General features: G+C 41.8%; 1 protein-coding gene across 8 annotated transcripts in view; it reads right to left on the bottom strand.

Annotated features, from left to right (window-relative positions):
• Positions 1-12,310, bottom strand: part of NEO1 (neogenin 1) — a 235,749-nt gene extending 223,439 nt beyond the window's left edge. For 4 of the 8 annotated variants that reach the window (XM_059180450.1, XM_059180449.1, XM_059180447.1 and 1 more), the window contains exon 1: positions 11,820-12,308. In XM_059180450.1, the coding sequence (XP_059036433.1) occupies positions 11,820-11,946 (127 nt within the window). In that variant the 5' untranslated portion in view covers positions 11,947-12,308. Of the gene's footprint in view, positions 1-11,819 lie in introns of all 8 variants that reach the window. The other 4 variants (XM_059180452.1, XM_059180451.1, XM_059180448.1 and 1 more) reach the window with 2 other exon arrangements.
• Positions 12,311-15,348: the final 3,038 nt, after the last annotated feature.

Here is a 15,348-nt window from a genome sequence, read left to right on the forward strand (position 1 = left end):
GACCCATTATTCCAAAACTTCTTTCTATGACTTTGAACGAACTCCAGAGAAATCAATGTTTCACAAAAGATGCCCACAACATCTTGCAGAAAATAAACAAAATCTTAAGAAGGAGACATGGAATGATAAGGTTAATTTTCAGGCATTAAAAATTGCAACAAGCACCGTCTCCAGCTTCTTTCTCAGCACTGCAATCTTTAAAAGATGATCTGGCCTATGACTTCATCATCTAATAATCACCCCTCCACTTCATAACAAGTGATAAATTTCAGAATAAAAAAATGAACCTTTCAAGAAATGGGTCACTGATCAAGAACATTTCAACTGAATTTGCCTTTACTGAGCCTCAACTCTTACTGCTCTTCACTTCAACCTTCTTGTCAAAAAAACCCCGACCCATCTAAAAAGCCTCTCTGTGCCTTTAAAACCAGGTCAAGTCCTACCTCCTCTAAGAAATTTAACCAACTGCTCAAAACTAAAATCTTCCATCATCCTCAACATATGCACCCTCATTTAACAATCTAACAATTTAACATTTATACACATCCATCAAGTAAAAATATAAAACAAATTATATAAGCACAAGTTAACTTTCATATATTTTTAGCAAGGCTCTTCATCGTTTATAAAATACAAAAAACAATAACAATGGTTTACATTTAATAAGTGATTCAGATAAACCAGGCTCTAAGATGAACACGTATCTACTCATTCATCTCGTACCTCAGTCCAAAAGGATGGTAAATGAATATGCGTGTTTGTGTTTTTTTTAACTTAAAGTTGTTCAGAATTGTCCTTGTAAGCTTCCCCTTTCCTTCTCTAGCACTCTAACCTAAGGCCACACCATGCACATGGGGGTAAGGAAAAGAATCAGTATTACTTTGGCACTATCCCATTTATTCATATCGAGATTTGTGAATAAGATATCCGTAAGTGGAGTCAGCTTTATTATGTTGACTCTAGGTACTTTTCTTCTGTAGACAAGGTAATATTTCCCTTCCTTAGGACACCCTACTATGGGTGTATGCTCCAGTCTTTGCCCTCTGTTTCCTTTTTCCTTAGTGATATGATCTACCCTCATGACGAACATCTATCCAGATAATTCCTGAACCTATATTTCTAGCCAAGACACCTAGTCAGACTTCTCACCTGAGCCTAATTCTGCGAGGCCTTTACAGAGATGTTCTGCTAGCATCTCAGACTCAAGGTGTCCAGAATGGAAGTAATATCCTGTCCCTTGAACTTGTTTCTTCTGCTACATTCTTCATCCATTTTCCACTTGAAACCACTTCAGTACCTTGAGCCAAACTGGCATTCAAGTATTTGATTAACTGAACTTACTCTAAGCCGAAGTTTCTCATCCTGTCTTAAAAGAGGTATTGGACCTGTTTCAATTCCCATTTTCACTCAAATCAGTGAATAAAATAGAACAGCTTGAAAGCTTATGAATCCATATCAAGTGAACACGAGCAGGGGTTAGCAGAAGTCAGATAAGCAGACTGACTTAACTACTCAGTTCGCTTCTCATTAAGTTAAAAATCGCAAACAATGAGTGTTTTGAAAATTATAAAATTTAAAACTGTTCCTATTCTTAATTATGTATTGTTTAATTTATATTTATAAATGAACCTAAGATTCAAGAATGAATATAAGAATATGAACAAAAGACCTGAACAGTTTTCAGAAACAAACCACCAATAAAAATCTGAAAAGATGCTCAATTCCATTAACAATTTTAAAATATAAAATTCAAAGAGATACGCTTTTTTTGTCTATCAAACTGTCAAGACTAAGAAGTCTGAAAGTAACTACTATTTGGCAAATATGTGGGGAAACAGGTACTCTCTCACTCGCTGTTGAAAGGAGTAAATCAGCCTTTTGGAGAACAATCTGGAAATAACTATCAAATATTTTAATACACATGCTCTTTTACCCTACAATTCTAGATCTACAAACTCATTCTATAGTATATTTGAACATGTACACAAAGATATTTGTAAAAATGGGTTGACTGCATATGTCTGCAATAAAAAAATTAGGAGCAAATTGGAACCGGTTATATTAAGTATTATATGTCTTATAAAATACCATACGGCTATCAAAATAGCTGTGATAAATTTGTATGTACTTACATGGAAAGATGTCTTTAAAACAAGCTTGAAGACAGTATAACCCAACTTTCAGTTTATATATGCATTAGTTGTTATATATGTATTATATGTTTAAAATATTTAACTGTACATATAAAACAGAAATTCCAAGGCACCTGGATGACTCAGTTGGTTAAGTGTCTGCCTTCACCTCAGGTCATAATCCCAGAGTGCTCGGATAGAGCCCTGTGTTGCCCCTGCTCACCTGGGAGTCTGCTTGTCCCTCTCCTACTGCCCGTCCTCAACTCTCAAATAATTAAATAAAATATTTAAAAGAAAGAAAGAAAAAAAGAAAGAAGTCCATAGATATTAAAAGTAATTATCCCTGGGGAGAAGGTTGAAATGTATGATTTCACTTTTTATTTTACATATTGTTTGAAGTTTTATACTGTTTTCGTTTTCATTTTCATGTCCTGCCACCTCACCTCTCTTCCTATTCACATTTCCTATTCTCCACCTCAGGTGTCAACCTGGCCCATACTGTTTTGAGGTGAGATGAGACTCCAGATATTTGGAAGGTTGGACAGATCTCCCAAACAGCAACTGTATCTATAGTATAACGGGCAAAGAAAGGGCAAAGGGCAGGCAAAATCCATTAGCAGTGACAGAGAGGGAAAGAAACTTTCTTCAACATGGCTGAGACAATTATTTCTGCTTAAGGGAAGATCTGCGCATTCTTATGTTTATTTTAAATCTCCTTCCTTACAAAGGTCACAACTTGCTGTTGTTAGGGGACATTCCCAAGATAGCCTCTACCCACTTTTGATCAGCAACGGGCTTAGAAATCAGATAGTACAATCTGTTAGAAATCCACATGAATTAAAGAGAAATAGGCTCTAAACAGAACCTTTGGGACTCCGAGAAACTTTGGTGCACGGACTTTGAAAACTAATTTCTCTCATTCCCTAGTCTTCAGTTGTATTCTAAAGGTAAGGGTGCATATGGGTGAATTCTATGTAGGTGAGGAGGCTATTAATAAGGGGGTTATTGCCATAAGAAGTGTAACAATCCCTTAGATATTAATACTACACATAGTTTATGAAAAGCCACCTCAAATTTCAAATGTTTTGAAGAATTAACAAAAAATCCCTTAAATTTTAGTTGCTGCATTAAAAGTTATGCTATGAATAAAACGTTATCAATAGAACATAATTTGTGATTCTGTCCCTAAATTTATAAATTATAATGTTATTATCTTAACTAGACCTTATATAACAAAATAAGTCTAGTTGGGTTTTTTTTTTAATATTTTATTTATTTAGTTAGTTATTTATTTGAGAGAAAGAGAGAGTGTTGAAAAAGCGTGCATGAGCAGAAAGAGGGGCAGAGGGAGAGGGAGAAGCAGGCTCCTGGATAAGCAGGAAGCCCAATGCAAGGCTTGATCTTGGACCCTGGAATCACAACCTGAGCAAAGGCAGATGCTTACCTGACTGAGCCACGAAGGCGCCCCCAGGTGATTTTTTTTTTCACTTCCTCTACAGCTAAAAAACAATATTCTGTATCCAGTTTCCATGTAGTATCATGTTAAAAATTCACTCTGCTCAGGACTCATCACCAAGTTTTATTGGCTATTACTGACCAATAATAAATTCTGAAAACCAGTATAATCAATCTCCACATTTCCCACGGACATAGAAGTAGCTGCCCCCTCAGATGGCGCCATTATTAGAATTCTCATATATTCAAACATTCCAGTAACCATTTCACTTAGAAGAAATGAAAAACAACTTCCTCTGAGACTTCTAGTCTACTGACTTGGTAAAACTAGAATACTCAAAAGCTACGAACCAAAATTATGAAAGAAAGCAGAACTATTACTCTATTAACAGGAACGCAGTGATTCCAGAATCTGTTTTTCCACCCACGGCAGTAATGACCGTTTCTCCCTCCAAATCAAGGTATCTATTACCTGTGGGGATGTCTTATCTCTGCTATTAGACCAAGGCATACTAAGGATAGTAACCATGTCCAATTCATCTTAGTATCTCCACAGTTTATAGCTTTGTGCACAATTAACCATTGATAAAATGTTTGCAACTAGCCAAAATTACCTAAATTTTTAGTTTTGGCTATAGATAAACTGACTGGAAAATTAAATTTAAAAATTCTCGCTATTAAAAAAAAATCTTGCTATGAAATCATTTTAAAGAAGGTATTTTCATGGTTATTTCTAAGAGGAAAAGCAAAAAAAAAAAACACACATTTGACTTTCGGACTGCCCAAATGCTAACTCCTTTCAAGGAGAATTCAAGCACTGATTTCCATAAAGTTAAACATATATAACTACTACCTCTCTCTCTCCTTTCTTTACATGAGGGTATCAAAAGAAGGAATCACAACCTGCTCATTCCAGCATCTATAACCTGGGCAATTTACATATATCACTCACAAAGCCTGAGAGTAAGCATCTACTATTTCCAGGAACCCTACAACTTAAAATATCTCACAATTTCGCAACACTTAAATCTTTATTTCTTGAAATCGGCCACAAAGTTATTTTTATATAAAATCATACACAATCCTGTTTACAAGCAACTTAAAAGATTTCCCTAATCACGTTCAACTTCATGTCAGAAAAAGAAGATGTGCCATAACTGGAGCTCCAGAGAATGACAAAAGGTTAATTCTCGCATCCAAGAATAGAAAGGAGCAGTGTTCAAACACAAGAACTGAACCAAGGCCATTTAGATAGCCACGGCTCAAGATTATAGACTTCAGAGTTATAGAAACTTGGAGGGAGAAGGGACCTTTGAGATTACCTATTAATTAGGTAATTAACCTCTGCAGTTAATAGACGAAGCAGAGAAGCTAAGGACCTCCATTTTAAAAATGGACTGAAGTATTCAAAGTTCACAATTAAAGGTGAATATACCTTGAAAAAGTTGTAGAAGTACTAGCAAATGGTATTACTCTTAATGGTATCATTACTCGTGTATAATAAATGGATACTTGACTCTCATATGCACACAAAAATGATCTTTCACCAGTAATTCCCTATGTGGGGATCCAAAAAATAGAAGGGAAACACCATATGCAGAAAGATATTCATGATAGCATTTTTTATGATAGCAAAATACCAAAAACAACTTCAACATCCACCCATAACAGGAAAATAAATAATTAGAAGCAGCATGCAGTAAAATAAAGAGCATAAGCTTTGGAGCTGAAAAGACCTGGATTCAAATGACAATTTCTCCACAAGAGAGCTGTGGGACCTTTGGTCACTTAATAAGTGAGACTCAGTTACCTCATCTGTAGAATGGGGGGATGTTACTATCTCCCTCACAAGGTGAAAGAATTAATGCATGTAGAAAAGGTTGGCACAGTACCTTGAGTTCAGTGAATGTTCGATAAATACTACTCTAATTTGTCGCTGTTAACCCCATGTTCATTCACTGCAGTATTATACAGACATTTTCAATAATGGTTATAGAAAAGTCTATACATCCTGGAAAGATCTCCAACACACTGTTTAAAACAAAGATCAAGTTGAAAAGCAGTAAATAGTATGTTCCTGTTTATATGTAAAAAATACAATTATACATACAAGGGTAAAAAGGTAGAAGTGATACTTTACTTCCATGTCGTTTTACTTCAAACATATATTTACATATTTTAAAATAAATTTTAAAAATAATTTAAAGATAATAAAGCAACCAAAAGCTGGCATAATGTTAAGACAGAACATCTACATTTAAAGTCGTATATACATTATGATTATAATGTAACACTGATGTGTTACATTAAGAGAGATTAGAAAGAAATATGACAAAATTACACTAGTGGGTCTAAATGACTTTAGTCTCTATTTCCAAAATTTCTTAATCAAACTCATTTTAATGAATCCAAAATTGGGGTTATATTTTAATATCTTTCACTGGCTTATGTTCCATGACAAATTCAATTTTGTAAAATCATCAACACTAGACTTTTCATTACCTCAGGTAGCTATCTGGTCAACTTGATCTTACCTATGGTCATATCTTCTGTTCTCCTATTAGTCATACAATTTTACCTAGAAGCCAAAACCCCTACCAATGACATGATAAATACCTCCCAATCACGCAGAAGTCATTAATAAAGTAAAGTGTTTGGGAAATGACTATTATTTTAAGATTTTATTTATTTACTTGACAGAGAGAGACAGTGAGGGAACACAAGCAGAGGGAGTGGGAGAAGGAGAAGCAGGCTTCCCCTGAGCAGGGAACCCAATGTGGGGCTGACGTGGGGCTCGATCCCAGGACTCTGGGATCTTGACCTGAGGTCAAGGCAGATGTTGATGGCTGAGCCACCCAAGCACCCCAGGGAAATGACTATTAAATAGGGCCTAGAGCACCATATATAATGAGATTAATGTTATCCCAACATTTATTAGTGTAGAGAAAAACCATAAACCAACAATGATCAATTAAGCCAACAGAAAAAAAATCTACACTTCCAAAAAGTTTAATAGAATTATAGTATTTTTTGAAGTTTCAAAAAGAAATAATAAAACCATCCCACAAAGATACAGCACTTTACAGTTTATAAGCAGTTTTATATTTCATTTTGCTGACAATCCATTTAGGTAAGCAAGGTTACCTACAGCCCTCAACAGATACAAGAGGAGCTATGGACCATGAGTGAATCCCAAATCCTCTGCCACATATCCTAGGTCTTTTTTCACTATCCCACATCACATACTAATTTTCATACAGCGTGCTAGGTAAGAATAGCCACATTTCTTATGTCCTTTGAACATTCTGCCTGGAAATCTACAAATTCTTTTATATCTCATCCTGTTAGGCAAGCAGAGCAGGGTATCAGTCTCTGTCTACAGAAGACTCAGTAAAATCACTCATCTTTCCAAAGGCGACAAAACTAATAAACATTAAAACTGCAGCATATCCAGGTGAGGATGGCCAAGTTCACAAAGGGTCAGAAAAGTAAGTAATGTGAAGAGTGGCTGAAGGAACAAAGGGTAACTCACTTAGATAAGGAAGGGAAAGTGGCATACTTGCACATACACAAATGTTGTCATTAAATGTGTGAAAGGCCATCACACAAAGAAATCAGACTTGTGCATATATATGGCCCTAAAGGATAAAAACAAAGCCAATTCAACATTCAATCAGCATTTACCAGTTATCCACTCTGCTCCAGATGCTTCTGCTACACCAGGTACACAAAAGGTAAATAAGAGAAGTCCCAATCGTCAAGAGGTCCAGACAAGTTGAGGAGTCAAGAAAGTAAGTGACATGAGACTTCAAAGTGACAAGTACTTGGAAAGCTATGAGAACACAGCTAATAACAACTCTAACTCTCTTTGGGCAGGGGAATAGCAGAGAAAAACTCACTGAATGATGAACAGGAATCTCAGAAGTAGACAAGGTGAGAAGTGGCATTAACAGGAAGAAAGGACAAAGAAGAAGAGAAAGGAGAGGGGGAGGGAAGGAGGGGGAAGAAGCAGCAGCAGGAGGAGGAGGAAGAGGAGGAAAAGGAGGAGGACAGCATGTCAAAGGCATGGGGACATGAAGCTCTGCAATAAACCCAAAGCGGTGGAACACCAGGTATACACATTAGAGGTGCCAAGAGATGAGGCTTTAAATTCAGGATGGGAGAGGCCAGTGGTAAAGAACACAAAAGGCCTCACGATCCTCATGCCAAGGACTCTGACACTGAAGCTGTGGAACACGAATAAGATATTTTAAGTAGAAGTATGGCATACTCAGAAAAGGACATTCCGGCGGGGGGAAGACAGATGTCTGCAGGGTAAGAGCAGAGATAAAGAGATGAATTACAAAGCTACTATTGTTAGTCTAGGTGGGGATGATGATGAAAAGATTCAGATTCAAGAAATATCTAGGAGGTAAAAATCAAATAGAAGTATGGGCTATAAGAATGAGAGAAAGGGGAGGATCCAGGATGACTTCTAGATCTCAGCTTGGCTGAATGGCGCACAGAGATGCCCAAAACAGGTAATGCAGGAAGACAAGTCTATGCAATCATTCAAAAATGTGAGAGCCCAGGGCCAGGAATTGGTTTGTTATTGTCTACAGAAAGGGGATGAGTGAAGGAGGAGGGGAGGGGAGCAAAAATAAGTTTACCTTTGTTCTTGTGTAACGTAAGGTGCCTATTCAGAGAAGCTACTGAATGGCACATAAAGAAGAGTGGACAGGACAGTCATTAGCTTACAGGCAGCAATAAAGACAAGACAGGAGATCATCTTTGATGCCAACATTTAATAAGGGAGTGAAAGAAAAACCTGAATAACAAATAATGAACTGATCACAAAAGATGAATTAATAGAGTGATGCCGAAAAAGGTGAGAAAAGGGGAAAAAAAAATCAAGAAGAGTGGGAAGGTTGAAAATTAAAGTTAAAAGTGCAGCATAAAGTGGTGTTTACTGGCAAAAGTTATTCAAAACAGGAACAGACCACCCTGTGAGGTAACAAATCACATCATCAAGTCAATGATTCAGACAGATAGTGACATCCATGTGGGATGTTGACCAGGATTGTTCCCATAAAGGAGAAATGTAGCTACAGTACACCCCTGAAGACTAGAATAAGGTTAGCCTCACCATCATTACGACATTGCCCCAACACTTTTTTGCATTCTGACCAAGGAATAGAATATTCAATTACTCTAGTAAAGTTTTTTAAAAGGTTTCTACATATTTCATGTAACTCATAAAAAAACCAACACAAGATTAAAACTTCACTAATTCTGCTCTTGGCATATAGAAAGTTGCTGAAGAAACTGGAAATAGCTCATCTAGTCTACTTCATTTTTTTTTTTTAAGATTTTATTTATATATTTATTTGAGAGAGAGAATGAGGGAGAGAGAGCATGAGAGGGGTAATGTTAGGGAGCCTGATGCAGGACTTGACCCTGGGACTGAATAGAAGGCAGTAGCTTAACCAACTGAGCCACCCAGGTGCCATCTGGTCTGCTTTAAATTCAAACTGATTTCATCTGACCTCTCAATACTGACTTCCCTACTTTTCCCATTCTTGCATCTCAATTCTACCGCATCACCATTCCTTAGCCCTCACTCTGATTAGAGAAGCCTTGCACAGCACAGGCAGGCTGCTCTGTCCTGACTTCTTTCCCGATGTCCCTACTCATTCTCAGAAATCTTCCCCTCCTTCCTTCCTAAAACCAGCCAGTGTGCCTAATCATTTCCAACCCTCTACAGCTGACCATTTTTTTTAAAGATTTTTTTTATTTATTTATTTGACAGACAGAGATCACAAGTAGGCAGAGAAGCAGGCAGAGAGAGAGAGGAAGCAGGCTCCCTGCCGAGCAGAGAGCCCGATGTGGGGCTCGATCCCGGGACTCTGGGATCATGACCCGAGCTGAAGGCAGAGGCTTGACCCACTGAGCCACCCAGGTGCCCCTACAGCTGACCATTTTTCATCACTAGTTCATCTCCCTCCTTTGTCCTCCTCAAAGTCTACCCTAAACTGGAAAACCACTACATTTATCCCACTGTCCCACACCCTAATTTTCTCCCTTTTCTACCAAATACCTCCATCACCCTACCACCTACTCACTGTAATCCTCCACAGAAAGGTTTGCGTCTACCCCTTCACAAAAATAAAAAATTAAAACCACTGACAAATGACACGGGATCTACCGACCCCTTGTTTCAGTTGCCACTTAACTCAGTTCTCCGTTTCCTCCATCTCCCTGCAGCTTATAACAGAACTGACCAGCCCCTTCTTATTGCAGAAATGAGAAATAAAGCAGGATGGCATATGCAAAATACTCTGAACCAGGAATCAAGATATGTGCTCTAGTCTCTACTTATACCACTAAGCCTCCAGACTTAGCTGTGAGCCTCCCCACCTCCAGACCTCCTCCCCCTTCAGATCTCACTTTTCCAACACCCTGACACCCAGACTAGATTGGGTCCTGGCAGTATACCCTTTCTCAAAACCCATTCTTTTCCTTTCTAGTGCTTAATTACATAATTGGTAGTTTAACAGATCTTTTCTACCCATTCACCAGACTGGAAGCTCCATGAAAGCAGGACACACATTTAAGCAATGTCTGCACCTCACCGTCACAAAATAAAAGCCATCAATTGAATCAGTGTTGAAATACATGTTTCAACCACTTCTAAGAGACTGCTTACATGACTTTTATTAACCTAATAAAATTATTAGCATTTTATTTACTTACAGAATTCCTGACAAAATTCTAAAGAATCTCCACCAATTACTTAAAACAAACATAATAGGAACGACATATAAAATTAAGAGTATGAAGGAATCCGTCTTCCAAAATAGTTACATTTCTCTTGACCATCCACAAAACTAGAAAGGGTGGATCAGTAAACCTACATTTCAGGCCCAAAATGTGTATTCTAACCCAGGTATAGGCTGAATGTGCAAGGGCAGGTTTGATACTAAAACGCTATTGTTTATATATGGCTGTTTAGATAAAGCCCGCTGGTGTTCAGGTTTAAAGCTTTTCTTTTGAGCTAATAACACTCTGCAAGAAAATCAAAAGAAAGTTAATCAGTCAAGTTACATTTGCAGTGTGATTTTAAGTACTATTCAGTATGAATCCGAAAAACAAGTAAAGGCTTGGGGGTTAAAAGCTGCCACTGTGCCTGAACAGACAACGTTCAAGTGCAAAAATTTCAGATCTCATACTAGTAGGTGAGAGTTTTGTCAAGTTTTACAATACACCACCTTGGTCAAACAATTTAGTCAGATTACATGCTAATTTGCCCTTCAACTGCTGAGTGTGTCCCGCTCCTCAACTACCCTGTAAGGTCTTCTAACAGGCAGGCTCGGCGTCTGTTCATTGGCCTCCTTAAACAGGGACGCAGGTAATTTCAATAATCTATGATATTTAAAAATAACACCTGAAAAGCGCTTTTCGGGCTGAATACATACATTGCCACTCGGAAACATAGAGTACTTAAAATCCGGTGCTCAGACAATTCCCTAGGTTAAGAGCAGTTACCAGGCTGTAAATAGAGTTGTAATCCCCAGGAAAGAAGCAGCATTTTATAACGGAAACACTAACAGATATAATCAGTTGGAGCGGTTCTCCAAGGCGCCCTCATCGTTAAGTCAACACTAGCGGTTGTGAGGGGGCAATTGTGCCCCTCAGACACCCTCTCTCTTCCGCAGCCTCGGGGCTACCATCCCCTCACGAGGTGTCCCTCGAGATCTGCCAGCGCTTCCCTGGGACCTCGGCAGGGAAATCCCTAGCCAGGGAATGCGGAGTTCGAGCCCCCCCTCCCCCTTCCTTTCCTGAAAATTAATGAATTGGCTTGCGATTGTTTATTTAATGAGGTGTGTAGTGGCCTCTACTGGTGCTTGTGTGAGCACAAGAATGTCCCACTCTTACAAGTGGGATGAGCCTGGGGGAGGGGAGGGAGGGGAGGGAGGCGAGGGGTGAACCTGCCTCCGGGTACAAAGCGCAGAACTAGACCCGGGAGCCCCCGACGCGCCCCCGCGGCCGCCCCTCCCCCGGCGGCACCCTCGCCCGCCTACTTCACTCTCCACCCCGCGCTACCCCCTTTCTCTTTGGCAACCCGAGCCGAGGCAGAGAAGTTCCTGCACGTTTCCTCCAGGATCCTAAACAAAAACACCGCAGCCACCGATGCGGTGCGGGTGCCGCGCCCCCGCCCCCACCCCGCGCCTCCGGGGCCCGCGCCCCGCTTACCTGGGGACTGCGGCGGGGAGCCGCTCCTGGCGGCCGCGGTGGGCGCCGGACGCCCGAGCAGCAGCAAGCAGCAGAGCCAGAAGGAGGAGGTGCTGAGGAGTCGCCGGGCTCCCCGCTCCGCCGCCATCTCTGCCCCGCGAGCGGCGGCAGCGGCGGCGGCAGCGGCAGCGCCGCGGAGCCCTCGCCTCCTTCCCTCCCGCGCGCCTCAGCCGGTCCCTCGCTGCAGGCTCGGCTCCCGCGGCCGCCGCCGCCACTGTTCCGCCCGGCCCGGCCCGCGCGGCCCCTCTCGCGGGAGGGGAGACTCGGGGGCGCCTCCCTCCTGCAGGGGGGCGGAGAGGGGAGGAGGGCAGAGAGGGGGGAGAGTCAGTACATTCCGGGCCCGGGTTGAGTCGGGGCGGGTGGGGGGCGGTCGGTCTCCAGGTTCCAGGCGCCGCCACCCGCCGCCGACTCCGGCTCCACACACCAGCGCGAGGGGGGCGGAGACCGCAGGCGGCGGGGGTGGGGGGCGGGGGCCCGGGGCGCGCACACCCGCGCACGCGCAAGCGCGCGCCTCCCTCGCCCGCACCCCCTCGGCTCCGTGCGCGGCCCGCCCCCGCTCCAATCCCGGCTGCCGCCTAGCCGGCCGCGGCGGCGCTCCCCTCCCCCTCCCCCCGGAGCCGCGGACGGGAGCGGGGCGCGCGCGCCGGGCGCTGCTGCTGGCGTCAGGGAAACCCCGGAGAAGCGGATCCTCCTCCTCCTCGCCGCGGCCGCCCGCTCGCCGCAGCCCCTAGTCCATGCGCGCCCCAGCCGCGGGCTCCGCGCCCCAGGGAGAAATCGACCCCTTTCTCACCTCCCCTGACACCTCGGGCTGCGGAGACTGGGGGCGAGAGGCGCTCGAAGCTCGGGCTTGTCCAGGAGGCCGGAGCGGGATCGCACCTCTCCTCAGCCTGGGCCCAGGGCCTCTATATAGGGCCTCAGAGGAAACCGAATGGCCTCCGGGAGGAAACCTGGGTGCGCAGAGGGTCGGCGCCGGGATTTATGTGCTCGCCAAAAACAATAGCGATCCCGCCCGGCTCTTGCTGGGACCTGGCGCGGCTCCCGTGGGAGGGGGCCCACCGCGCCGCCTCTGACCTCCGGCTTCCAGGCCGGGCCGCCCTCGCCGCGCGCTTCCCCGGGAAGGGCCGGGGCCCGCCCGGACTGCCGGGCCCGCGCGCCCACCGGCGTCGCTCGGCCCCGGTCCAGGGAAGCAGGGCGCAGACAAAGGTGCCCGGCGTCCACCCCTCCAGCCCGAACGGGGGCCGAGCCTGAGCCCGAGGGCGTCCCGGTGCTGATCCTCTAGCTGTAGCAGACCTTTTACCTATGCCTCTGCGGGGCACTTCGCTCTGTCGAATCTGAAGACGACGCGGTTCGCCGGTAAACCGGGAGCGAGAGGAATGTGATTTTGAACCCTTGGTCATCGTGAGGCAGCACCCAGGCTTCCCAGAGTTAGGGGAAAGCAGTTTGTAGTTACACTGCTGATGGGAACACTGCTAATTTTATAAACTGCACCCATGGAAGACTTAAGAAAATCCCTTTGTGTGGTTAATGCTCCAAGAGTCAAGCCTGCCTTGTTCACATGAGTTGGATTTTTGTTCACTGCTCTGCATAGTCAATAACCAAAATGTGTTGCTTCCCACGAGAAGATGGCTATTTCTCTGATTTCCACATCCCTGCGTGCCTTCTCGTAATTATTTTCTTCAAATGTTTTCTTTTATTGGGAAGCGCCAAAATAAGCAATATAAGGTTTGCGTTAACATTAGGAGGGAAGAGCTCAGACTCCTCATAAAACCTCTTAGATCATCCAAACGGTAGAATTAGGAACCCTCATCCCAGTTCTTTGAAACAATCGACTCCTAAAAGAACAAACATGCTTATTGTTTTCCACCAGAGAAACCGTTTAAATATCTTTTTGTTTTGGTTAGAGTTGTTAACCAGAAAAAATATTTCCTAAATACCCCTGATTGACCTGTTAAATTAGAAATAGATTACCTCCCAATTACTTCACAAGTATTTGCTTAATTAACCTTTAATAATCACATCATGAATAATGTGATTATTCAGTTTTCTGAGATAATTAATGAGAAAAACCCTTTGGAAACCATAAATTGCCTTGCAAATGTTAATTTTCAGATATCTTTTTTAAGTCTGAAAATTTTTCGTTGGTAAAATTGTAAAATGTATGTGACTTCTAAAATGAAGTTTAAAGAAGAACTATGAGTTGTGGCTAATAAAATATCAGACTGATTTTCATGTTTCATTTTTGTGAACTGTGCCACTAACTTCTCAGCCCATCATGTACACTGGAGTTAAGTCAAAAAGTTTAAAGCACTTTCTGTAAAATAGGGTGACTAAATCATGTACTTCTGACTTGTGACTAAACCGCAATTTTAATTAAGCTCACTTTAATAAACCACTAATAGATGGAAGCCCAAATGAAAAGTTATAGATCCTATATCAGTTCAAGAAAAGTAACCCCAGGCACACACTTGAATTCAGATTCCTCCTCTTATTGCAATGTAACTGACATTGTAGATAGTCCCTCTAAAAAATCAACATTTGTATTCGTTAACCTCTCTTCTCTCTAATAAGGCATCTCTGAGAGTTTTCCTTAGGACTCTTATTTATCATTTTCATCCTCCCAACAAGATTTTCAACTAATACTTCAATTCACATTTATACTGCTAATCAACATATTTTATGTAGTCTAAACTATTAATCTACAGAGATATATTAAGCCGTTTGTGAAATTAACACTTTTTTCATCTAAGTTAGAGCCTGAGGCCCATGTTCAAGGAATAGAGCACAAAGAAAGTTTTAGAGCAAAGAAAACAGACTGGCCTTTGTATGTTGGTATAAGTAAGTTATCAAAGTGCAGGCCAAAAATAACTAGACCAAATATTCTTGTGAAATTTATTCTAAGCATACTTTGATATAAAAATTAAATGAAAAATTAATAAAGCCAATGAAGATAAAACTTGGTAAGAATCTTATTCTCTGTAGTAAAAGGATTATTTTCCAACTTTAGAGAGGCAATATATTTCAGTGTTTAATTGCTGGCAGTAATTAGATTCTGCAGCTGATTCCCTGGCCAAATACCAGTATCCAAGGTAGCGAAGAAGAAAGCTAGCCCCCTGACTAGTAGGTCCGAATATAGAACACTTCCTAGACACAGAAAATTTTAACTAGGAGTTAGCCATGTGGTAGGCACAAGATTTTCTCCTACCCAAGTGTTGACATTTTTACACTCACCCTTTACATTTCCCTAGGTAAGAACTTTTATTTCTCCCTTTCTCCTCCCAAAGCCACCTGTTCTAGAGAGCCGTCTCTGAATTAAGCCTAATTAAGAAGGCTATGTGCTCCTTAAGGACAAAGCCTACACAATATTAATTTTGCTCATTACATGTTGCTTAATTAATCATATATCTGTAGTTCCACAACAACCTCTTAATGCACCAAATATTATTGAAGATTTTTTTTTTTTTGCCAGATATTGTGCTGGGTGCTGAGATAA

The sequence above is a fragment of the Mustela lutreola genome, chromosome 7 (assembly GCF_030435805.1).
Source record: "Mustela lutreola isolate mMusLut2 chromosome 7, mMusLut2.pri, whole genome shotgun sequence".
NCBI lineage: Eukaryota > Metazoa > Chordata > Mammalia > Carnivora > Mustelidae > Mustela > Mustela lutreola.